The sequence below is a fragment of the Asterias amurensis genome, chromosome 4 (genome assembly GCF_032118995.1).
Source record: "Asterias amurensis chromosome 4, ASM3211899v1".
NCBI lineage: Eukaryota > Metazoa > Echinodermata > Asteroidea > Forcipulatida > Asteriidae > Asterias > Asterias amurensis.
Genome location: NC_092651.1, coordinates 4,159,658 through 4,184,379, shown reverse-complemented (window position 1 = coordinate 4,184,379; position 24,722 = coordinate 4,159,658). Strand labels below are relative to the sequence as shown.

Sequence of the window (24,722 nt, the reverse complement as noted above, 5' to 3'; positions counted from 1 at the left end):
GAGGTTTTACAGAGTGGTGCTGCATGCTCAGCAGCCACTGCCAGAAACACTAACAATTATAAACCACTTCATTACACAGCATAACATTCCAGCTAAATGACGAAGCAATATTATGGTTAAGAGTCTTTTTGAATGACACAAGTGTCAAGACAAGGACGCGAACCCACACTTTGCTAATTCAGAAATACCTGAGCTTGATTTGGTGTGCTAGACCACTTGGCCACAACATGCAACTAGTACAAAGTTAAAGCCAGAAAGTTTTGATCATATATTTTTGGTTTTTGTATGTAAATTTTGAAGGTATACATGTAGTATTGAGAAGGACTGTCTAATTGAGTGGGAGTGTTCATGCCTCCTTTTATCACGTTTGATTCAGTTTGATTTCCATAAATAGTTAAGGTACCCATTTCACCCGATAACCTTTCCTTCATCAATTTGCAAAGGATGAACAGAAGACCCTAAGATCAAATATTGATTTATTTGCATCTGGGCAACAACAAAGAAACTGCAATGAGGATATCGGACTGTGGTTTCAAATAGTCCCTGGTAACCCTGCCCACGTATGTTTGCATTGCATGAATGCTGTTATCAGCATATTACCTTGATTTCCTATAAGCTTTTTGGAGTACACTCCAGCCAGACAGCTGACAAGAGGTTTATACTACTTTGTGTTGACTCAATGCTGTACCTGTGCGTGTCCTATTTTTTGTTTTATTAGAGGCTAAACAATTTCTAATATGGTAGCATCCACTGTGTCTGTTGGAAAATGGTATATTCATAAATACCTCGGACAGTTTTGCTATTCCTATTGGTGGAGAGCGAGTCACGTGGGTGTGTATAAACCTTTGTTTATGACCAGTAAAAAGTGTTGAAACATGGGCGTGACACAAGAACTTGCATCTGTGCTTATAAGACAGTTTCTTCATTCCTATTGGTCAAGAGCAACGACCGGGACAGTTGTACCACATCACGCGATACGCACACAGCATTCCCTTATAAGGAGGGCCTTACCATTTCATAGCTGGAGGGGTGTTGTGTTGAAAGAAATCATTGAACAATTATAATTCATTTTACTTTTTGACCAAAAGTGTTGATGTTTTTTGACCGAAAAGGTATTTATGAATGGGAATCAAAGTGTTTTGAATCGGTTTTCAACTAGTGATATAAACCCGCCGAGGCCTGGTACTTGATAATTTACCTTGACTTAGTCTCGGTAAAATTATCAAGAACCAGACCTCGTTGGGTTTAAACCACTAGTTGAAAACCTCTTCACCACACATTGATCCCTTTATTTAAACACTTCAGGTGTTTTTCAACTGTACAAATTCCTTATTTTGACCTTTTAAAACTTGAATTGCTTCTTCACTCACGCTGCCCATAGCTTTTGTTATGCCAAAGGGGTGAAGAGATGGCAGCTTCAACACACTTCCTCCATCCAACTCTCAATCTTCAGCGGTCCTCGGCAATTAATAGTAATAATAATTATTGTGGATTCTTATATAGCGCTCATATCCGTAACTCAGTGACGCTCATGGCCCTTTAACTTACAGTATTTTCCTGCAAGGTATGCGGGACTATGTTTGAATTATGAGACCAACTCCTTTAACATAGCACCATAAACCAGGTTTACTGGGGCGAACTCCTTATCTTTTCCTTAAGTGCATTGGTTTCTTTTACGTGTGCTACACAACACACGGGACCAACAGCTTTACGCAGTTAAGTCCCATTCAGTTAAGTCCCATTAATTCACTCTTTCAGATTGTCTACCCTTGTTCGTTCTAGTATGATGTTAACCAGCGAGCTACCTTGAATTGGTAACCCTTGCAAACTCTTGGTGAAAAGAACATTTCTAAGGTTCTACAATCTAAGGTTAAGATCTTGAGTGTGCCTTTTCCTTGGAAAAATTGCATCAAGTGTGAATGAGCATGAGGTGGCGGTGGAAATAAGTTCCCCACGAATTTCCTGGGATTTTATTTCGTTGGAATTGACTCGATAGTGTGAAGAGGGCAATAGGGTTTCAAGTTAAGGGATTTCTGAAGGAGTATAAATGTTTTTGTGGAGTAAAATGCTTTGTTTTCAGTATTAAGCACTAAAAGTAAACACACACTAATTAAAAGATTAGTTCTGTGGTATGTCTGCTCAAGGCACTCAGTATGCACTAAAATCAGTTAACTGAAAATTGTATAATTATGTTGGTATTTGGTAAGAAGCTTATACAGATAACAATATGCCTATTAATGAAGTAAACTATAAAGTAAGTTTACAGGTACTGATGTTGTACTGATGTTGACGTTGAAGTTAGAGTATTTTTAGCTTTGAAAAAAAATTAAGGAACAAGTGGCCAACTAATACAGACTAACACATACAATTTGAACACCCTCTAGCCACAGGGACTGGTCTACTTGTCTGCTCTAGCAATACAAAGGTTCTGGGTTTGAATCCCACCCGAGTGATTTGCCTGTGGATTTTTTCTTCTACACAGAACTCAGAAGTAGACCTACCGGTACTGAGTATAGATTGCTTAATACAAATCTGTGTATTAAAGGCAGTGGACACAATTGGTAACTACTCAAAATAATTATACACATAAAACCTTACTTGGTAACGAGTAATGGGGAGCTGTTGATGGTATAAAACATTGTGAGAAACGGCTCCCTCCGAGGTAACATAATTTTCGAGAAAGAAGTTATTTTCCACGAATTTGATTTCGAGACCTCAGAATTACATTTTGAGGTCTCGAAATCAAGCATCTGAAAGCGCACAACTTCATGTGACAAGGTTTTTTTTCTTTCATTATTATCTCGCAACTTCGACGACCGATTGAGCGAAAATTTTCTCAGGTTTGTTATTTTATGCATATGTTGAGATACACCAAGTGAGAAGACTGGTCTTTGACAATTACCAATAGTGTCCAGTGTCTTTAATACAAATCTGTGTATTAAGGGTAACTATAAATTATACAGACTATAGGCAGTTTATCTTCCAAATTTCCTCTTCTCCCTCCTCACCAAATTGTTTGGACTTAGACTAAAAAAAAGATCTTTCACTTTGGTAATTGGATATAATAATTAGAAGGATTTAGGACTGTATAGGGTCAACAAACTTATCATTATGCAACTTATCAAAAAACAACCTAAACTGTTTTCCATTTAAAAGAAAACCTGTTTCAGTGAGGCCTGTTGAAGTAAACAAAATCTATCGACTGAAACCAATGCAGTTTCACCCCATTAAGGTATCAGAAGTTGATGGATCAGTGCAGTTCATATTCCATCAACCAATGCAAGACTTGATTGCAAATACCTTACATCGTTAAATGTGGTGATAAACTTCATGCCTAATTTCATTGACATGCAAGAAGTGTCGAACAAGGCACAATATCGAGACCTTTTCAAAAAATCTTGAATACATCCATTCATCCATGGTCTGCACAAACATAGAAAACAAGGTTTGAAACAGCAATACTTAAATGCATTGAACACTATTTGGTGATTGCTCAAAATAATTGTTAGTATATTACATGGTGACGAGCAATGGAGAGCTGTTGATAGTATAAAACATTGTGAGAAACGGCTCCCCCTGAAGTAACAAAGTTTTTGAGAAAGGGGTCATTCAAGTTCTCACTCAAATCTTAAAAGACTTAAAGACAGTGGACACTGTTGGTAATTGTCAAAGACCAGTCTTCTCACTTGTTGTATATCAACATATGCATAAAATAACAAACCTGTGAAAGTTTGAGCTTGATTGGTCGTCGGAGTTGCGAGATAACTGCGAAAGAAAAAACACCCTTGTCACACAAAGTTGTGTGCTTTTTAATGATGCTTGATTTCGAGACCTCACATTCTAAACTTGATGTCTCGAAATCAAATTCATGGAAAATTACTTCTTTCTCAAAAACTACGTCACTTCAGAGGGAGCCGTTTCGCACAATGTTTTATACTAACAACCTCTCCCCATTACTCGTTACCAAGTAAGGTTTATACTAACAATTATTTTGACTAGTCACCAATAGTGTCCACTGCCTTTAAGTTGAAGCATTTTGTTATGCATCTAGAAGCACACAAAGAAAAAGAGAAAAAAATCACCATTATAATGGTGATTTTTTCTTCTTCATTATTCTCTTCCAACTTCGATGGCCAATTGAGCCCAAATGTTCACTGGCTTGTTATTTTTTGGTTATGCTGGGATACACCAACTGAGAATACTGGTCTTTGACAATTACCAACGTGTCCAGTGCCTTTAAACTTACGTGTATGGACGAATCCCCCGAATTGCCTCCTTTTTATGTCATCCTGGTTTTTTTTTTATGAAGTAACAGACAAACGTATCAAAGTGCAATCACCGAAGAAAAAGTGAGCACTCATGCACATTGTGCAAGAAAAAGCAACGAAGCAGACAAAAATATGTTAGATGAACCTTAAAATCTAGCCAACAATTTTAATCTGATTGAGAAAAGGGTTGGAATGTCAGGTTCAATCTGATATGAAAACCCTTTAAAGTTTCACACTTGGCTGGGCTTTAAGCCACGTGTGGCATATTTGCAATACAGGGATTCATATACTTGAGCTCATAGATTCCTCATAAAAATTTCTAAAAAGTTCTACCTTGGTCATAAAATTTTTGAAAACGTTCCACTATTAGGCAGGGTGTACTTTGGGTAAATACTTCTCAAGTTAATGACCATAACAACTTCCTTTGTAAAGACAACTGGATTTGTTATAGAAACGACCCCCTTTGTAGTTTTAGAGAAAGAGGTAATTTGTAACAAAATTATTTGAGTCTGAAAAGGGTTGATGCATGAAGCCTTTTTCAGGCGTCTGAAAGCTCGCTCACAGCTATATGCATGCAACAAGGGTGTATTTTTCTTTCGTTAGTTTCTTTGGTGACCAATTGAGCCAAATTTTCCACTTATTGCACATTATTATGGGAATTTGGGATCGACCAATATGCTCGGTTTTAATTCTTATTAAGATGGGCTAGTCATGTCAAGTATGATTGAGTAACATGTTATAATAATAATAATAATAATAATAATAACCCGTTTTTATATAGCGCTTTTCACACCCGGAGGGCGTCCCAAAGCGCTTCACATTATTACCCCTGGTCACTGGGCCTTAATTCACTCCTTAAACCATCTCAGCTCCGTAGGGAGTATGCAGCCTGTGCAACATTAATATGCGCTACTCGGCTAAATCAACCACAAGAACCATCTTGTATGCAGTGTAATTAGAGGGACTTATAAAATATTCTTAAAATCTTTTCGTTGAATTGGAGTTCAGGCCAGTATGCTTCGTTTTTGAAAATGCAAGGGCACCAAGGCATTTTCTCCTTGATAAGGGCATCCTAGAGCATTTCAAGGGACAATGCAATGACCAGGGGGCATGGAGACTATCACTTCCTTGGAAGTATCAAGCTTGCAAGTTTATAGAGTATTCCTAGTGCTGTGCAGTATCAAATAAATCCCTGTTTTTGTATCAGTGAAAAAGATGCCATAGCCAAAAGAAACTAGACGAAGAGACAAAACAAAGTCAAGATTATACCAAGACACAAGGTCTGGCATGGTGGCCAAGACTGGGTGACCCTAACCATCAGAAGTGGGTCAGCCTTGAAGATCTGATATCAGAGTGATCAGCAGAGCTGTCAACCAAAATAACATCTCAGGTCAACATCAAGGAACATATAGAGCTTTTATCTCTACTGGAAATGCCAGAAAGGAAAAGTTGACGTTCCATGGTGCTTACCACCGACTATTATCTAGCTGAGTAATGGATAGGTTACAGCACTGCCAAGTATTTGTGTGGCGTGTTTGATTTTAAGGGGGAACGTAGAGTCAGCGTTTGTAAGATAGCAAAGAATGTTTCTAATGAACCACATCGATGGACTTGCTCAATAAAATTCAACTCAATGCATCTTCAAAAGGCAAAGTTTTTGCATGAAACATACTTAAGCTGATTTCCTCTAGTATAACTGGTAGACTTGAGACTTAACTTGTCATTAAATGTTTGTCGCGGTGATAGTCACGTAATGATGATAGCGTAACAACACCTGATTCTCTGCGATCGATGACTGCTCTCGTATAACCTGCTTTTGTGCTAGGTTGCTGGCTCCTTGCTATACTCTCTCTTAAAATGGGCCCATAGTCTTGTGAGCAGTAGTCTCACTGGTACTAGCAGTCTCGTGAGAACTTTGCCAGTATCATTAGATTCACAGAGATATTGGAACACTATCATTGTGAAACAGTTAACAAACTGTCCACAAGTGTATAAAGAGTGATCAAAGAGTAAATTATTGTAGATTGTAGGCTACATTCCAATAAATACCTTTTTTTTTTGAAAATGCCGACATTTCTCAAATTCATGCTATTGAGCTAAAACATTTATTGTTTGAGTGTACTATGATTGGTCACCTAAAGTTAATGATTTTTTTGGGTGGAACAAAGAATTGACTAGAGTGGGATTCGAACCAACGACCACCGGATTAACGTGCCGGCGCTCTACCAACTGAGCTATCTAGCCCTTTATTGGCGGTGTCCCTATTTTGTTTATCTGTCAGAATATGTCAGAAATTGAGCTGAAGCTTGCTTCATCTTGTCTTGGGAAAAAAGTTATTGTGTTCTCTACTCCAAACCTTTCTGTTATATTACCCCCCCCCTCTCTCCCATAGCAAAACATGAAGCTCTATCCTCAACCCCTACCATTCTGTGAGCATAGTCAGTGAATTTGTCCCAAAATCTTCCAAACCTCCTCCAAAGAGAGAGATCCTGAGCGTCCAGCTACTCAAGCCTCAAAGCTTAAAGGTCATATGTTGGTCATAACAATGGACTGACCTGGTCTGTGGTGTTAGGTGGTGGGAAAATGAGGAAAACCCCCATGTTTTAAGTTCTGCTTTGATAAAGTTGTTGTGCCAATATGGTCGATTGATGACAGCAGTGTTGAAACCATGGTTCCCAGGCCATTGAAACCAGTAGATAAGTTCTGCTGACAGTTTGGCACAGGCGTTGAAAAACATGAAATGAAGTGATTAGATTATTGTGTCACCTTTTGGTCACCTTTCACCTTTCTTTAATTTCTTGAAGATAACTGATAAAAAAGTAGTTAGTCATTGTAACCTTCAAATAGCTTTGTATTGCTCTGTATAGAGAGATGTGAATTTCAACTAAAAATGAGAAACCTACAAAAACTTTTGAACTTGTTCACAATGTTTTCAAAGAAATATTCTCTTAGCCTTTCATCACATACATTGATGTACCAAGCAAAGGTGCTACACATGTGGGTAACAAAACACTTGTTCCTTCAAACCTTTTCAAGCTGTGATGTTGAGAGGCAATTCATTTGTTAGATTGTTGGTCAAACCCTGGCTAATCTACCTCCATGATTAAACAAGTTTTGTTAGCACACCCACGCTGAAACCTTTGCAATCTTGGATCAAAGCCCAGTCGAATATCATATAGTCCAAGTTAAGCAGAAAACATTTCAGGACATTGCTTAGTAAAATATTGTTGGAAATCTTGTTACAATAAAAAGGATGGTTTATTGGTTGGTAAATGTTTCTGTGATTTGGACAGTTTTCGGTACTCATTGTAAAGTGTTCAAGTGTCACTTGGAAGCTTTCAATCAGTCTTGGCTTAATTTTGTTTGGTCTTCACTCTGTGTGTGTTTTAAAGCTATAACTGGACAGTATCGTTGTATCGTTGTATCGAAACTACTTTTGAGTCATCGACGGAGTCCCCTTAGGCACCAGCTACCTCAACCCTAATAAGTTAGTTTATTCTGTGGAGAACATCTTCCTCGACATCGAGGGATTGCTTATTATTATTATTATCATCGAAACTATCACATATTGTGATGGAAATACTTTTTCTCCTAGAATAGCTATAGTTGTTTAAAGGGGAAAATTATTGTTGAGAATCACATTCTAAACATATTGCACTATTATAGTGTCCACATGAAGAATTTACACAGAATCCAGTGATTATGCAACTCAATATAGCCCTGCAGGCTATACATGTACTATACCCATTATATGTGGCCGAAGAGGGTGTGTGTCCCCCTCCCAATGATCTCATACTTTAAAGACACTGGAAACTATTGGTAATTGTCAAAGACTAATTGTCTTCTCACTTGGTGTATCTCAACATATGCATAAAATAACAAACCTGTGAAAATTTGAGCTAGATAACGATGACAGAAAAAACACCCTTGTCATACGAAGTTGTGTGCTTTCTGATGCTTGATTTCGAGACCCCAAATTCTAAACTTGAGGTCTCGAAATCAAATTCGTGGAAAATTACCTCTCTCTCGAAAACTACGCCACTTCAGAGGGAGCCGTTTCTCACAATGTTTTATACTATCAACCTCTCCCCATTACTCGTTACCAAGTGAGGTTTTATGCTAATAATAGTTTGAGTAATTACCAATAGTGTCCACTGCCTTTAAAACACTCTTTTCTTATTGTACAGAAGTACCCCCCCTCCTAAAATCCTCTTAAAGAAATCCAGAGATTCCCAGAACAACAATGAAGACACAATAAGAGGGAGAACCATGCAACATTTTGAGCATCAAATGCTGCAGGTCATTAAAACAAATAATATGATATTTTTAGTACCCTTTTTTTCATTCTGTTGTCCCGCTGGGATGATGCTTAACTGACCACCATGATAATAGCCTTTGACCAGGTGCTGACCCAGGCAGACGTGACATCAATTCCAGGATAACACTTATTTGTAACATTTGCAAAAGGAAGATTCAGAACTATACCATAGTTTGGTCTCTTGGTTACCAAACCATGTGCAAATGCCAGCATCATCAATTAAGATAACCAGTTGCTTCTGGGGTTTCAAGATTGCCGGCCAGCCGGCAGAATCTGAAAGCAATCAAACATCCAAATAATGTCTGTATTGATATAATAAAAGCCTTGGTGATAACAGCCGAGTTATTGACGTCATCAGCGTTGTTTACTCACTCATGAATTGCACACAACCATGCTCAGTATTTACTCACCGGTATGTATATGAGTTTTGATCAAGGATACACTTGGTTAAAGGCTTATTATAAATTGGGATAATTTGGGTTTAAAGGCAGTGGACACTATTGGTAATTACTCAAAATAATTATTAGCATAAAACCTTTCTTGGTGACAAGTAATAGGGAGAGGTTGATGGTAAAAAACATTGTGAGAAACGGCACCCTCTGAACTGCCATAGTTTTCGAGAAAGAAGTAATTTTCAACAAATTTGATTTCGAGACCTCAGATTTAGAACTTGAGGTCTCGAAATCAACCATCTAAACGCACACACCTTCATGTGACAAGAATGTTTTTTTCTTTCATTCATATCTCGCAAGTTCTATGACCGATTGAGCTCAAATTTTCACAGGTTCGTTATTTTATGCATATGTTGAGACCCATTAACTGTGAAGGCTAGTATTTGACAATTACCAATAGTGTCCACTGCCTTTAACCCAAATTATACAGTGACCCTATAATGGGATAACTTGGGATACTCTCTCTTCAGTCCATTTAGGGCGTCCGCCGTTCCATGGTGGTTTGAGAAACTCTCTCTCTCCAAGCCTCCTTGTCCAGAGCTGTTGTTGTTAGCTCATGCATGTTATGTCTTTTATGCCTTTTAAGTGCACAGAATTGGGATACAGTGGCCCTAAACTGGGATAAGAAGGGACATGTTGACCCAAAATTTGGATAATTTGAGTTACAGTAACCCTACATTTGGATAATTTGGGTTACAGTGACCCTACATTCGGAACATTTGGGTGCAGTGACTACAAATTGGGTTAATTTGGGTTACAGTGACCCTACATTGGGATAATTCGGGACACGTTGACCCTAAATTGGGATAATTTGGGTTACATGTGACCCTAAATTGGGATCATGTGAGTTACAGTAACACTGAATTAACACTGAATTAACACTGAAGTTGGGTTACAGTGACCCTAAATTGGGATAATCTGGGTTATAGTGACCCCAATCAGCAATACCTGTAGTAGTGCTGCCTTGGTACAAAGAGTGGTACAGTGTACATAAAAAAAACAAGACAAAGTATATGCCTTGCATGATTTATGAGAGAGGGTGCCCCCCCCCCAATGTTCCCATACTTTAATACTATTTTCCTTTTGTACAGAAGTGCCCCCTCCTAGCATCTTCTGAATATTTCCTGAGACTCCCAGAATACAATGAAAAACTCAATAGGAAGGGGTGGGGGGTTTACACCATGCCATAGTATTGAACACCAAATGATCAAAGGCAATGCTATTGAAGTTCAAATTCCTCAAGTCTATCCACACATGTGGGATTAAGTCTGGAGCATGTTGGCTTCATATCATGCATGAAAACAAACTGTCTATAGATGGCCATGGGGCCTACTTTTCTCTTTTTTTCTCCGCCCCCTCACCCCCATTTTGATTGTGTTTTCTCTTTTATGTAATTTAAATCCCTACCTAGACAACCAAAGTTAGATAGGTCTCAGTTTATTTTAACCTTTCCATTAAAGACTACATAGGCCTATATGTAGTTTCGTTATTTGACAACCTGGACAAGGTTTGGCCTGTCCTTTTTAGTGAATTTTTAGGACCAGGGGTGGATTTCACAAAGGTAGTCCTAACTTAGGACTAGTCCTAGGCAATGCTAAGAGATAGGACTGGTCCTAAGTTAGGACCAGTAACTCATCCTAACTTAGGACTGGTCCTATCTCTTAGCATTGCCTCTAAGAGATAGGACTGGTCCTAAGTTAGGACCAGTAACTCATCCTAACTTAGGACTGGTCCTATCTCTTAGCATTGCCTAGGACTAGTCCTAAGTTAGGACTACCTTTGTGAAATCCACCCCAGTTCGCTTGTCATTTCACTAGTTATTTCACCAGTGTGTCAGCATTCTCACCTAGCCAATATTTCAAATAAAATAAGAATACTTTACAAAACTGAACTAGCCTGCTGGACTACTTTGGAGTGAAATTTGACGGGTCCTCGGGTCAGGTGTTTTATTGGCATTTGGCCAGCGGACCACTGTTAAAGGCAGTGTACACTATTGGTAATTACTCAAAATAATTATTAGCATAAAACATTACTTGGTAACGAGTAATGGAGAGAGGTTGATAGTATAAAACGCTGTTGGACCCTATTTTAACAGAGCTGCTTTTTAAAGTCAGAAATTTAATATTGCATAAGAAATTTCTTCTTATGGAAAAATAAGAAGGGAACCAGTCATAATCAAAAACACATTACCATAAGTTGTTGGTAACCTTTTTCTAGAGCAAACTACATTTTTGTGAAACTGGAACCTATAGTCTAGTAGTCGGGTGATGATGTTTTTTAGTGACTCCTTGTAAACCAATTCCAATAGTGGTTTAGAAGTTCAGAATGGATAAATTCTTGAAGGCTCTTTGTAAGAAACAGTTGCCCTGGGTGGGAACTAAAATAAATGTTGGCCTACAACAAAGCAAAGTTGCTTTGACACACAAAAGAAGGATTAAACTCTGTAATCTTGGTGTGCATAACCTGTGAAACTGCCAATGTATCATTCACAGCTGGATACTGTGCAAATGCAACTATTTATCATTTATTCTCATTTGGGATTTAGTTCTTGTTTCTTTTTGTGAACACAATCCGAAACTTCTTTCATAATGGATGCATTACTAGCTGGTTGTTGAGTATACATTTCCATTGAAGTAAGGATCAAGTCTATTGACCCACTGCCTGATGCACAACATGTAGCGAACTTACACGCGCCTATCCTGTCCGCCATTTTAGGTGTAAAAAATTGTCTTGAAGAAATTTATTCCCATAGACATTTTCGCAAATACCGATTGCGCAAGTGCCAATTGTTGAATGAGGTGCATGCTGGTGTAACTAGGGATAAAACTTGAGCACTGGCTAGACCAGCATGCACCTACTTTCATGCCTACAATGCGCATACCAGGGGTGCGTTTTGGCGACCCCAACCAGAAAAATTGGTTATCGGTTGAGCGTTTTCGCGTGTTTGGTTGAGCGCGACGACGATGCTGTTCAGACCAACCGGTAACCCACTTGTTGAGTTGGTTGGGCTTTGGTTGGGGTCGCCAAAATGCACTCCAAGTATTTGCGATGAGGTCTATGTACTGCGTTAAGCAGAATACCAACAGATAGAATAAACAAAACCTCCCACAAACAAAACTGATGCCAGACACAGAAAATACTTTAACTTAACAATTTTCTTCATTTTATTGTACAAATTTGGTGGGATGTCATTACAAGTAGCAACGTTTTTATTTCCGTAAAGAATAGGAAAAGAGTGTTTACAAAATTCTGATGATGATGAAAATATATATGTTTATATTTACATTTCAATTAGCATTTTACAATTTACACGTCCCATGTGAACATGGAAGCCTTCTACAGGACAGAAGGATGCAAAGACAATTTTGTAAAAAAAAGTATAAAATTGTACAAAATATACATTAAAAAGTACACAGAAGTCACATAAACAACACAATAGGCAACCCAGTTCAAATGACATAGATCAAGATTGGTATAATTATTTCCTTTTTCATTTTATCCCACTAGTACTTATTCTAAATTGTTTGTTGCCTGGAAGGACACAAAGCTGTGTGCCCTTCCTACAGGCACACAATGTACTGTTTGTCACAGAAGGGCATAAACAATAAAAAAGGATCCTGACAAAAAAGTAAGGCATTCCTCCGTTCCATTTTGGTTGCTAGATTTACCCCCTCCCCTTAATACATGTTTTCCCACTCCCAGGCAGAGTTTAACCTTCCAATAATGACTTATGAATGCAAGAAAATCAATGAAACACAATTCTGCACATACATTTTTTTTCGCCTTTTTTCCGGTAAAACTTTTGGTATGTCCTGCTTGTGGACACACAATGTAGTGCAACTGACACCAGTATTATTCCGCACGGCTGAACCAGAAAGCAAGTGCCTTGTTCTAACCCTGCCCTCTAACCCATAACTTGATCATCCCTATAGACCGATCCATTAAGACCCGCCCCATTGCGTATTGACCAATCCCAATGCAACGAAGGTCCGACAAATAAGGTCCGACATGCGTCCGCGTATGCTTGGCGCGCGCGGCAGATTGTGCAGAAAGGCATTGGAGAGGCTCACGTGTTCTTGCTCACACATGCATCGTGGGCGGAGCCTAATGGATCGGTGTATTTCAATCACACTAAAACAACCCCAACATGCTTGTTGTGATTGCTAAATCCAGCTTGTCTGAATCTATAATTTATACCAGTCTTGACCCATGTAATATAAAGGTAATTTGTCAGAAGAATCAATGATATATAAATATATACATAATATATAACAATAATTAGAGTATTTTTATTATTAGTACAAATCTACAGTCAGTTGCAGCAGGTATTTTATCATTCAATCTTACCAAACATTCATTTTGCAGCTTTTATTGGTACCAATGGAACTTTTATGTTATCATCAATCTGAGCAAATGAGTGCTTTTAAAATTAGTACTTGGATATTAAGAATATTAACAGAACTGTCCTCCTTATTTAAAAAAATGTGTTTCTGGAACTCATTCTATTCATTGATAACAAAATTTGCGTAGGTCTGTCAGTTTGATATAAATAACGCAATAAAACTAGAAGGCAAGTACTTTGTTAAATTTGCAGCCCCAACTATGAGAAAAGAAACACCAATTCGGGTTCGATAATGAACAGGATTTTAAAGTGACTCACTCGATATTTGTTAAACTCACTTAATGTAAATTAAGTGCAGAGCTAACGAAAGAACAAACCCGTTCATAACTATTAAGAAATATTACCTTATAAGGCAGAGAATATTTTTTCCCGAAATGAGCAATCCCAGATTAGTTTTCAGAAATATTTTGAAGAAAACTGAGCCCCGTAGTAGAAATTGGCAAAACATGCGCGCTGCACCTTTTAAAAGAAGACTACAGAAAGACAATACAATACCTTTGTCAAGAAAAACCATGCAATTCTTCAGAAGAAAGACTAGTTAATTAAAAAAACAGTGATAGTTATTAAGTAGTTCATGATATCATAGATATCAATTGTCATTTTTAAATACACATAAATTAAAAGTGCTATTAGAGGATTTAACATGCTTACTGACAGATTAAAGCACAACTATGACATCATGTAGCAACACTGGGTTACTCTATGATGCATATTTGTTTGTTTGTAGTGTCTACTCCAGTGATTGGGAGTAGAGGTCTTTCAAACACAGATATACATGTATATATATATATATAAAGAATTGCACAGCAGCACTGTTTATCAAATCAAAGAAACAAATCATGGCAACCTGGGCCTAACTTCATAAAGCTGTTAGGCAGAAAATACTGCTTAGCAAATTTCTATGCTAATGGGACAGGCACCGGAGTCACGGCAATGTGTACTTTATGGACTTTTGGCTGGTAACCAGTTTCTGCTAAGGTTTTTGTGCTTATAGGCTTTATGAAATTGGGCCCTGGTGTTGGTCCAGTCACATAGAATGGAAAACATTGAACACCAGTTAAGAGTGAATTGGTTTGGATTTTTTTCGGTTGGAAACATATTTAGTTGAATCCAGCAGGATTTTGCTCTACTTTTCCAATTCAAATGATTATGTAAATCAAAACTGACCTTGCACAAAGTTTTTGAAATGAAAAAATAAAAAATAAAATCGGCAGCAAATGCATTGAGAATCAAGCACAGTTAGGCGTTCTTAAAATCCCACATTACTTCACAAGAATCCCTCTTAAGAAAAAAATGACAGAAATGTGCAACGTTGAAAACAGAGTAAGCTCAATATGTAGGATTTGAAACTTTGCATGGTGGAAAAAAGAGAGGTTTGCTGTTAACCATGTCAATGTCTCTTTTTGAGTAGTGTTGGTTCTGATCAAAACTGGTGGTTACTGACTCAATGTTTCAATCAGTATGCTCTGATACAGTACTCTCCAATGTAAAAGAGTGAGAAACACCACTCTTTACATTTCGAGTTGTCCCTCAAATAGCTCTTCAAAAAGAGTGGTGGTTATTTCACTCTTTTAGAGGGTTTCACTCTAGGACAGAGTGAAAAATCACTCAAAAAGATGCAAACTTCATTCTAAAAGAGTGGAAGACCGACCACTCGAAAAAGAGTTGTCCCTATACGGCTCTTCAAAGAATGCTTTTTCACTCTTTTACATTAACAAAGTAAGCTCAAGTTATGATATAGAAGTCTTACTGGATCAGATTTACACAAAAAACTTCTTTCAAAGCGTTTTATCACTTGAATTCATAATAGTATTGACATTCCTACAAACAAACCTTTTCCCTCTTTTCTCCCCTGTAATCAAAGTACATGCATGGCTATGAAGGAGTCCAAATTCCATACTTTGTTCTTGCATTTAAACCTATGTTCAAAGGTTACTACAGTAAAAGGTTACTTGTACTATGATATACCCACTGGTGAAGTAAAAGGCCCTCTTTCATTCCCACTAGTGATAACATTGAGTTTTGATAGACATAACATATTATCCATCAGAAATGATTGAAGTCTGAGAAGTAGGGTAGAGAGAAGGACGTCACATTTTGGTTGATAGTTAGTTTCAGGGTGAGATTCGTAATCTTTAGTGCAGGAAGTTTTCCTGATTACGAGCTCAATCTCTGTGTTGACAAAGACCAATGTTCGTGTAGCGCCCTGGATAACATTGATTTGTTATCACATTAATCCTTAGCTAAGTGTAAATACGCTAATAGCCAGCGAAAAACCTCAGAGAAAGAACCTGTTGTACTTAATTCAGGAGCTTGTTACTTTCCATATTTTCAGAGTTTCTGATTTAAAGCTCATCTAAAAGACAGAACAGGTACATGAGCAGCAGTGCCTAGCCAAAAACAATAATCATGAAGTTTCGTTAGGGAGATTTAAAAAGTGAGTAAATCTCAGATTGAGTTCAGAAAGTTGTTCCCAATAATAAAAAAACATAAACATGGGGGAATGTACCGACTGTCTCCTATAATGTATGCATAGATTCAAAATATTCATTAAAAGGCAGTAAATGAAATCAGTTAGTAAATAGTTCCTTCAAGACAGTTGAAGACCGTACATAATTAAGAGATCAATTATTCATTTTCATATTCATACAAAAATTGGAATGCTCAATAGAATTAACATACCCAACAGTTGAGTTGTGAAAGTTTGTCAGTTACTAGTGTTGTTTTCCTATGGATTCTATTTACAATTTACAGAACTGTACACATGTAGAAGTGGAACTATAAAATATACAATTGTTTCAATCCTTTTGAAACCTTTTAAACTGAACTTGTCCCGAGATTAATCCTAAGTTAGGAAGAGTTAGGTGAAATCGTCGGCTGGACCAGTTAACCATTATTGAATTCTCTAGAAACGGTATAAAACAGATTTATCTTTTTTCAAAACAAGTTTGGATGTACTGCTACTGTGTAACTTCTTTTTAACTCGATGACACCTGACTCTTGGTGCATTTCTCCTGGTGTCGTTTCATGTGAAGGGACAAGTGGTCTGAACGCGAGAAGCAACGTTCGCATACCTTACACTTGAAGGGCTTATCACCAGTGTGCTTACGGTAGTGCCGGGTTAGCTCATCGGAACGAGCAAACCTCCACTGACAACCATTCCAGGAGCAGTAGTAGGGTTTCTCTCCAGTATGGATGCGTTGATGGGCCTTCAAATGGGAGGACTTTGTGTATACTTTGATGCAACCTGGAGACAGAAATAAAAATCAAACAAAGCGTTGAATGAAATGAACAGTTATTCAGTACTTTCAGAGACAATGAACTAATCTGGGCCCAATTTCATGGATCTGCTTACCGCTGAATTCTGCGCTTATGATTGCGATTCCCTGCTTACATGCAAGCGCTGAATTTCTGCGCTAGCCTTGTAAGCGTAGAATGCCTAGTAACGTGGAGCACTCACGCGCAGAAGCCCAAATTCGCCGCTAACCCGTGAAATACGCTTGCCGTAAGCACAGAATTCCCTGCTTCCGTAAGCGCTGATTCTGTGCTTACGGTAAGCAGAGCCATCCTGTACACAAGTCCTGGTTAAAAGTTTTAAATACCTGGGGTGGATTTCACAAAGAGTTAAGACTAGTCTTACCTCGACTTAGGACGTGTACTTGTCCTATAAATTAGGACTAGCCTTAAGTTTGTAATATCTCCAAGGTCCTAAGTTCTTTGTGAAATCAACTGCTTAAACATTGTGTAATGAGCACATATTTAAAACAAATGTTAATTATTGTTTCCTTTCAAGTTGAATCTTATGACAACTTTTCAAATGAACATCTCAGTCTATTATGTATTTGACAGGGTAATATAATTGTATTATTTGATTATCGAGATAATTAATTGCAATTATTACATCTGCAGCATGAATGGCCACATTGATACGTGCATTATTGAACTATATTGAAATATGGATTTCACCAAATTCAAAGAAATACAAACAAGCCCAGGGCGGCATTACAACCACTCATATCAAAATCCCATTATTACCAGTAATATCATGCCTCAGGCCCCCTTTCAGTTGACCAACAAAACAGCCCTCCCTCACATTATCCAAGGCTTTAGTGGGTATTAACCGGCACCCAGAGGGCTAAAATGGAACCCGCTCTGAAACACAGGTGTATGGTGTACCCCCTTAGCCCATAGGCACTCCACTTGATTTACACAGTACAGAGGAAGTGGTTTTTTGGAAGGGTCTTTGGCCCAGATCAATTTGGGATGGATTCCACTGGTAGTGATTCACTGAAACAAAAAGGTCAAATTGTAGATAGCTGGGGTGAATGACTGCTCCGCAGAGCCTGTTTTCTGGTACACTCTCGTGGGTACCGAGGATTTAGACTGGTGGGTAATGAAAGAAGATTATCTAAGCTCTCTCACCAGCAAGTCATGTTCTACTATTTATGTATTGCATTGTATAAATTGAAGAAGAAAAAACCCTAGAACAAACCCCATACCCTGATTTGGCTCGGATACATAAGTAATTTGGATCACCCTCGTAACATTTTTTGATTTGGAGGACTGATAGATTTAAAGGCAGAAGGCTTTTTAAGGTCTTACTATTAAAAGTAACTTCAAAGTTTTAAATTAATATTAACTACAGTCCCTATGCAAAATATTAAATGAGGAAGTGCTCCTCTAAGTTGTATTAACATTTAATTCTTACATAAACTAAATTTAATTTTACCTTTTAATTTATCTTACAATTTTTTTTGTAATTTTTTAAAGTATTAATTTCATGTTTAGTCCATACAGAATAATAAATGAGGAATTGCCTTTTCAATTTGTATTATCGTTTAATTGGACATAATCTAAATATCATTTTAATTTTTAATTTTATCCGACAATAATTCCCCCCCCCCCCAAACATTTTAAAACTTTAATGTCCAACAATTTATTTTATTTGAGCGACACATCATTGATTTAATCGGTATCAATGATTGATATGTGGATTGTGGTAAATTATGCTTCCTGTAGTGGTTAATACGTATTTACACTTGACACACTTGTTGTGCGGTGTGATTATACAAATAGCAAATACAGATGACATTCTGCTCCTTGTTTAACATCCGGTTGCCATTTGCTTAAAGGAACATTGCAGAATTGGTTTTTGCTAACAAAACAGTTGCTGGAAGTGTAAGCACTTTATGTAATCCACCTGTAGAAGTTTGAGATCGATCAGTCAACACATTTTGCGTTACATCGATGCCCCCCCCCCCCCCCCCCCCAAAAAAAAAAAAAAAGAAAAAAAAGAAAGAAAAAAAATGAATAAATCGCTCACTGAGCGATAAACCCAAAACGGGAAATTAGTTCTATTTATTTCTCATCAAATATGGCGTTTAAAGACATTAATATTTCAATAGATGTTCTCTACTAAGACCGTGTAAGTTATGTAAATCTGTGATCTTTGGCCATTCTTTTTCTTACAAATTCTCTAATGTTCCTTTAATATTGGCTAACTTGTCCATGTTGATTGAGTTGGGTTGTTTGAGTTGAATGAACTTTAAGTGAAAGCTACAGTGGCATGATATAAAATAAGTGAATCAATTTGACTGGAAACGAAAAACAAATCTGTAATACAAAAATTGTAGTGGAATTATGTATTTTTTAGGGTGGGGAGCTTACATAGAAAAGTACAGTGTTGGAATCATCAGAACAAAATCACTTGTATTGAACTACCTCTCTTGAGATTTGTGTTACCTTTGAACTACTCCGTCCAAATAATTTATGGTTTTGTTTTACCATTACAGATAGCTGAACTGATACCAAGTTGACTTGAAAGACAAGAAAATATATGTGCAGTGGTGAGTCTCAATATTAATTGTATTTTATACTTAGATTAAATGCTGGATTTGGTAATCGTTTCTTACACAGTTGAATAGGATAGGGAAAATCCAGTGAACTATGTGAAATATGGGCCATGCTTTTGAGTAAAGCTTACTTTTGAGTCTTTGGTCATCTACTGAAAAGATGAATGTTTGTGACTAGCCATGTGCATTAAGTCTCCATCACTGTTGGGCATGATGGGAACCAACAGAGAAACCACCTGATTCTCCTTGATGTGTACTGCCCTGGTCTCAGCTCTTAGGAATTCACAGCAGGGCTGCAGTGAAAGACAGCTGGGTCAAAGCAATGGCAAGACAAGCTGCCACTTATATCACATTGTATGAATCATCAAAACCAACGCTTTCTTTCACTAAAGTACACGATTGTGTCTGAACGGAGAATGTGGCTAATTGCTGTAATGGATAAATTGAACCATACTTTAATATGGCCACGTAATATAAGCATTTAAGCAATAAGCATACCGATTACTGGCTTTTTGGCTCCACATTTATACAAAGCTTCAACTACAGTAAAGGATTGTGTCTTAACTGAGAATCTTAGATTGTGACCATGAAGCTAATTGCTGCTATGGGCTAAGTTGAACCATGAACCATACTTGAATATGGCCGCGTAAGCATAAGCAGAAAGCATACCGATAAATGGCTTTGGCTTCATAAACTTGTACATTTAATTAAAGCTTTGACTAAAGTACATGATTGTGTCTGAACTGAAAATGTGGCTAATTGCTCCAGTGGCTAAATTGAACCAAACTTGAATATGGCCGCATACTATAAGCATATGCAATAAGCATATCGATTACTGGCTTTTGGCTTCATAAACTTGTCCATTAAAGCTTTGACTAAATTACTTGGTGTCTAAACTGAGAATGTGGCTAATTGCTGCAATGGATAAATTGAATCATACTTGAATAGGGCCACATAACATAACCATTTATAAGCAAAGCAAACTGGTTACTGGCTTTTGGCTGAATAAACTTAGTACATTAAAGCTTTGACGATTTGATTGTGTCTAAACTGAGAATCTTATAGGTTGTGACCGAGGCTAATTGCTCCAATGGCTAAATTGAAGCCTACTTGAATATGGGCACATAATATAAGCATTATATAAAAAGCAATCAGCATATTGGTTCGATTCAATTTTCAAATGCCAAGGTCAGTCAAACAAAATAACAAAAAATATTACATTCTAAACATCCCTCAGAATCAGTAAAAAGGTCGTCGACTTTGATACATTATAACAGATCTGATTAGTTTTTTATCGCTTCCTGATTTCCCTGAAGTACATTTTGCCAGCAGAATAGAAATCAGCACCTTTTGTCTTGGGTCCATTGTTATTATTACTATATTTCTGTGAATCACAAGGTCACATTACCATTGACAGAGTAAGGTATCATTCTCACCTACGCAAACTAACACCCAGGGACAAAGACTGGCATTCAGTGGGGGACTCTGTTAGGAGCCGCAAAACTCAACCATCAATCATACTCTAACAATTATCCACAGAGAATTATGAAAGGAAATTGTTTTCAATAGAGAAGAATAGAGCGTAAGCCTTGAAGTTGGCGGTGCATGAAGTTCCAGGCACGTTTGCGAGGATCATTTTATGCTTAGATAAGTGCAGACCTGGTCGTGACGTGTTTCAGCGATGGTTGGAATGATATAGTCGGGTTTAGCGGTTAATGTTGATCATGTGCTATGGATTTGTAAAGCTTTAATGTGAACACACTTGAGGAAGTCTCTGTGACCTACATTTCGTTTGTGTTGAAAAGGAATAACATAGTTGTAGATTAATGTTCTGATTGTGTAAAGCACTTGCTGGATTTTGACATAATGCTAAGCAAGAATGGCTCTTGCGTCAGTAGGTTTGCAATAACACCATGACAAAAAGAGGATTATGTTGTTGACTTATTTTCTGCAATTCAATTGATGTTGTTGTACATTTGCCAATGCTGTGTAAAAGTTTAAATAAACTAATCTGTCTGCAGTTTTGAAGAATGTATTCGGAAAACCTATAAGGACGGATCCCTTAAAGTCCCCAAAACCACACCAATTATACAAAGAACAAATCAAAACACCCTCAAAACAAAAACCCTAGAACCCAAGAGACAGCTTAGAAAAGTTGTTGCCCAAGTTAACACAGTTCATCACTCTTGGGAATGGAATGTGTGGAGGAATCACACTCAGCAGGGAAGTTCTGTTTTCCACCAAACAGACCTGGCTGTTAAAATCCTTGTTTTTCAGCATTTGTCCTCCGGGTTTTTGTCCTCCGGGTTTTTGTCTGCTATAGGTTTCCCTCTCACATCCTTGGTTTTTATCCATGGTTTCATCAAGGCCCGGCTTTATTCACCCAGTTTCAAGTTGAGTGGGCAAGCACACAAGTGGCGCTTTTGTTGGCTCACAGCTCTGACCAAGAGGTCGTGACACAGCCTTTAAGCACCATGCTGACCTGAGGTTAATCGGCCCTTTTCTCCACCAGTCAGTGGTCTTTCTCACAAAAGTATCCTGGAGTCTCTCTCATGACTTGGCAGGGTGTATAGCTGCTTGTGTGTGGACATGGCCCAAACTTGTTTTCATAACATGTCAGTGACATATGAAATGAAGTGCCAAATTACAGTACCCTAAGCATACTTAACTAATAACATCATGCTATTTCTAACTGTTAAAACAATTTTGTTGTAATGGGATAGACCTGCACAATCTAGTCTCACAATCCTCAAAAGTGGGATTTTGTACACTGAGCTGCTGAATGAGATAATTGCCATAAATAAAACTCCAACTTATAAAACATAAAATACTATATTATTAATTTATCCTCTCTTAGGGCTATGTTTACCAAACCTCTGTTACTAGATGTTTGGAAAGGTTTGTCTGAATCAGAAGTAAATGTGTGTGTGTCTACCTGCAAGTAGACACACACACATGGTGTTACTTCAATTGATACCTCGCAATTCAATGCTTCAAATCCCATATACAGAAGTAGGTTGTTCAAAATACCTTTATTTAAATGGTAGTAAAAAGTTTAACAAATAACTGTTGAAATTCGAAACAGATGGACTGGAAGGGCATAATTACCTGCATCCCTGGCAACAACTGTAATCATTAGGACATTTAGGGCTAAGATTGTTTTATTTTCATAAATACTGTAGGCCTACTTACCAGGATAGTTACAGAAGTGTATCCTCCTCTTCTCCAGCTCAGGGTTGGTTTTTCTGTTGTACTTTGGTGTCTTGTCCTCCTGCTTGCCCATGATTGCCATGGTGTAAGGTGGAGGAGGCGGTCGAAGAGGGTGATTACTGTACTCCCTGGGTAGATCAGCAGGCGAACCCGGCTGGGAATGGGGCGGTGTTGGGGGCATCCCAAAAACAGAGTTTGTAAAAGGTTGCTGGTTAAACTGGGTTTGGGGCGCAATGGGCTGAAAGTTTAACCCTGATGGGTATGTGGACATACAGTTGGGTGTCATTTCTGTGTAGTGTTGTTGTTGCTGTGTCATTGGCTCTGACTTTATGTGCATATTGGACGACATTAATTTACACTGGGAGGGAAAAGTGTCCTGTGGTTCAGTCTTGATGGAGACACCGTTTATACAGAGTGGGTAGTTATTGTTGAGGTCTTCCATGGGCGAGGGGGGCATGTTACAGTAACTGTCCTGGTGTTGTTGGTGTTGTTTCATGGCGCAGGAGCCTTGGTTGATGCTGCATGGGTGCTGCTGCTGCATCTCCTGTTGTTGGAAGGGTTCTGCCTTGATGCCCTGCTGTTGATCTGCTTCGTGGTAATGATGCATGTGGGGGAAGACAACGTTAAAGTTCCCGCTGATGTTGAAGGCAAACTTGGAGTCGGTGTCATCGAAGAAGTCATCCATGAGAGATGCACTCTCCCTTCTGAGCTTGTTGGCTAAGATTGTACCTGGACTTGCTGCTTCAGTCCTCTGAAGATACCTGTCCAACTCTATCTGTGTCTGTTAAACAATGAGAGAGATCATCAGGTCCTTATTCAGGCTTCTCAAAAATTTATCTTTGAAAAGAGATTGTCAACTTATAAAACTATGCTCAACACTTATGGATTTAAATACAGCCCCTAGAATTTCGTCTTTCAACATGTTGGAAAGGATAAGGCGATTTTCATTTTGAAATTGGCACTTCCATTGGAAAATCTTAGAAGTCCATGGGTTACTTTTAAAAGGGGCACCAAGGCCAAGACCGGGAGCAACGGAGGCCATGGCCTTCCTAGCCTGCGTGTAATTCCAGGCCTTTAAAAAAAAAAGATTTTAAGAATGTTGATGCTTGGTATGCATCAGCGCCTGTTGAGATTGCAAAACCATCCACAAGTTTTGATAAAATTATTTAAATGCCATTTGTTGAACAATTTAAAAAATCTTATTTCATGCATTGTTAGTCTAACCATGGAGGAAGAACTTTGCAACAATTTACACAAAAATCTTCTTTGCATAAGAACATTATATTATTATTATTATTATTATTATAATATTATTATTATTATTATTATAAGAACATTCATAGCACTTGTCAGATTAGTGCAGATTGGCTATGTACCACAGTTCTGAAAGAACATCATCACCTTATCCGTAAACTGACTTTACTAACCTCAATTAACATTGCAATCTAGATATTAATTAAATTTGGACATTATGGAAACATAAACAGAAGGTAAAATACAAATAATTCATTTGAAAAAAAGCTAGTACTAAAACAAAACAAAACACGGTGAGAAGTGAACATTGCATACTCCTAGAACTTTATGAGGTTCGTTCCGCTATCGTCTGAGAGAACCTCCTTTTTGGAGTACACAATGCATAAACCATCTTCCTCCATGAATTATAACTAAAGATGAAGGTACATACCTCTTGCCAATTCTCCACCGTGTTCGGCGTGTTCATGAAGAAGTCTGGCTCGCTCTTCACTAAGAACTCGTTGAGCAATGCATCACCTTCAAACACTGTCGAAGGATCGTCCTGTAAAATTCCCAGAGCAGCCGCAGCCATGTTCCCCCAGCATATAAAACGGCAGCCAAACGGTCAAAGAGGCAAAGCAAAATCAGTCTCCTTATGATAACTTATTAACTAAGAGGGGAATTGATTCACTTTCTGACGGTGTATTTCGGGGGTTCATATATTTCATTCAGTCCACTGTCAATGATTACTATGTTGTCTGCTCCACTGAACCAGTGTTTATATTCCCTGCCAAAATACCAACTTCCATTCACGTGGTATTGTAGTAGAACACAGTGCAGTCGAAGTGTGTGTGTTATCATATATGTGGGCGGGCAACAATTGCCACCTGACCTCAGCCGACCTGCTGCAATTACCTTACCAACCAATCGCTGTCTAGAGCACTGGATGACGTCAGCAAACTTAGTCACCGACTTCTTTACGGGTCT

General features: G+C 38.0%; 1 protein-coding gene and 1 long non-coding RNA gene across 2 annotated transcripts in view; one reads left to right on the top strand and one right to left on the bottom strand.

The window, feature by feature from the left end:
- LOC139936501 (uncharacterized) overlaps positions 1–19,287 on the top strand; it is a 59,248-nt gene extending 39,961 nt beyond the window's left edge. The window contains exon 4 of the long non-coding RNA XR_011785962.1: positions 19,233–19,287. This is a non-coding gene — a long non-coding RNA (uncharacterized lncRNA). The remainder of the gene's footprint in view (positions 1–19,232) is intronic.
- On the bottom strand, positions 12,202–24,478 carry LOC139936500 (Krueppel-like factor 5). The gene is made up of 3 exons (XM_071931332.1): positions 24,187–24,478; positions 22,485–23,283; positions 12,202–16,687 (listed from the first exon to the last, which is right to left on the bottom strand). The coding sequence occupies exons 1-3, from the start codon at positions 24,325–24,327 to the stop codon at positions 16,419–16,421; spliced, it is 1,209 nt and encodes a 402-aa protein (XP_071787433.1). The 5' UTR covers positions 24,328–24,478; the 3' UTR covers positions 12,202–16,418.
- Positions 24,479–24,722: the final 244 nt, after the last annotated feature.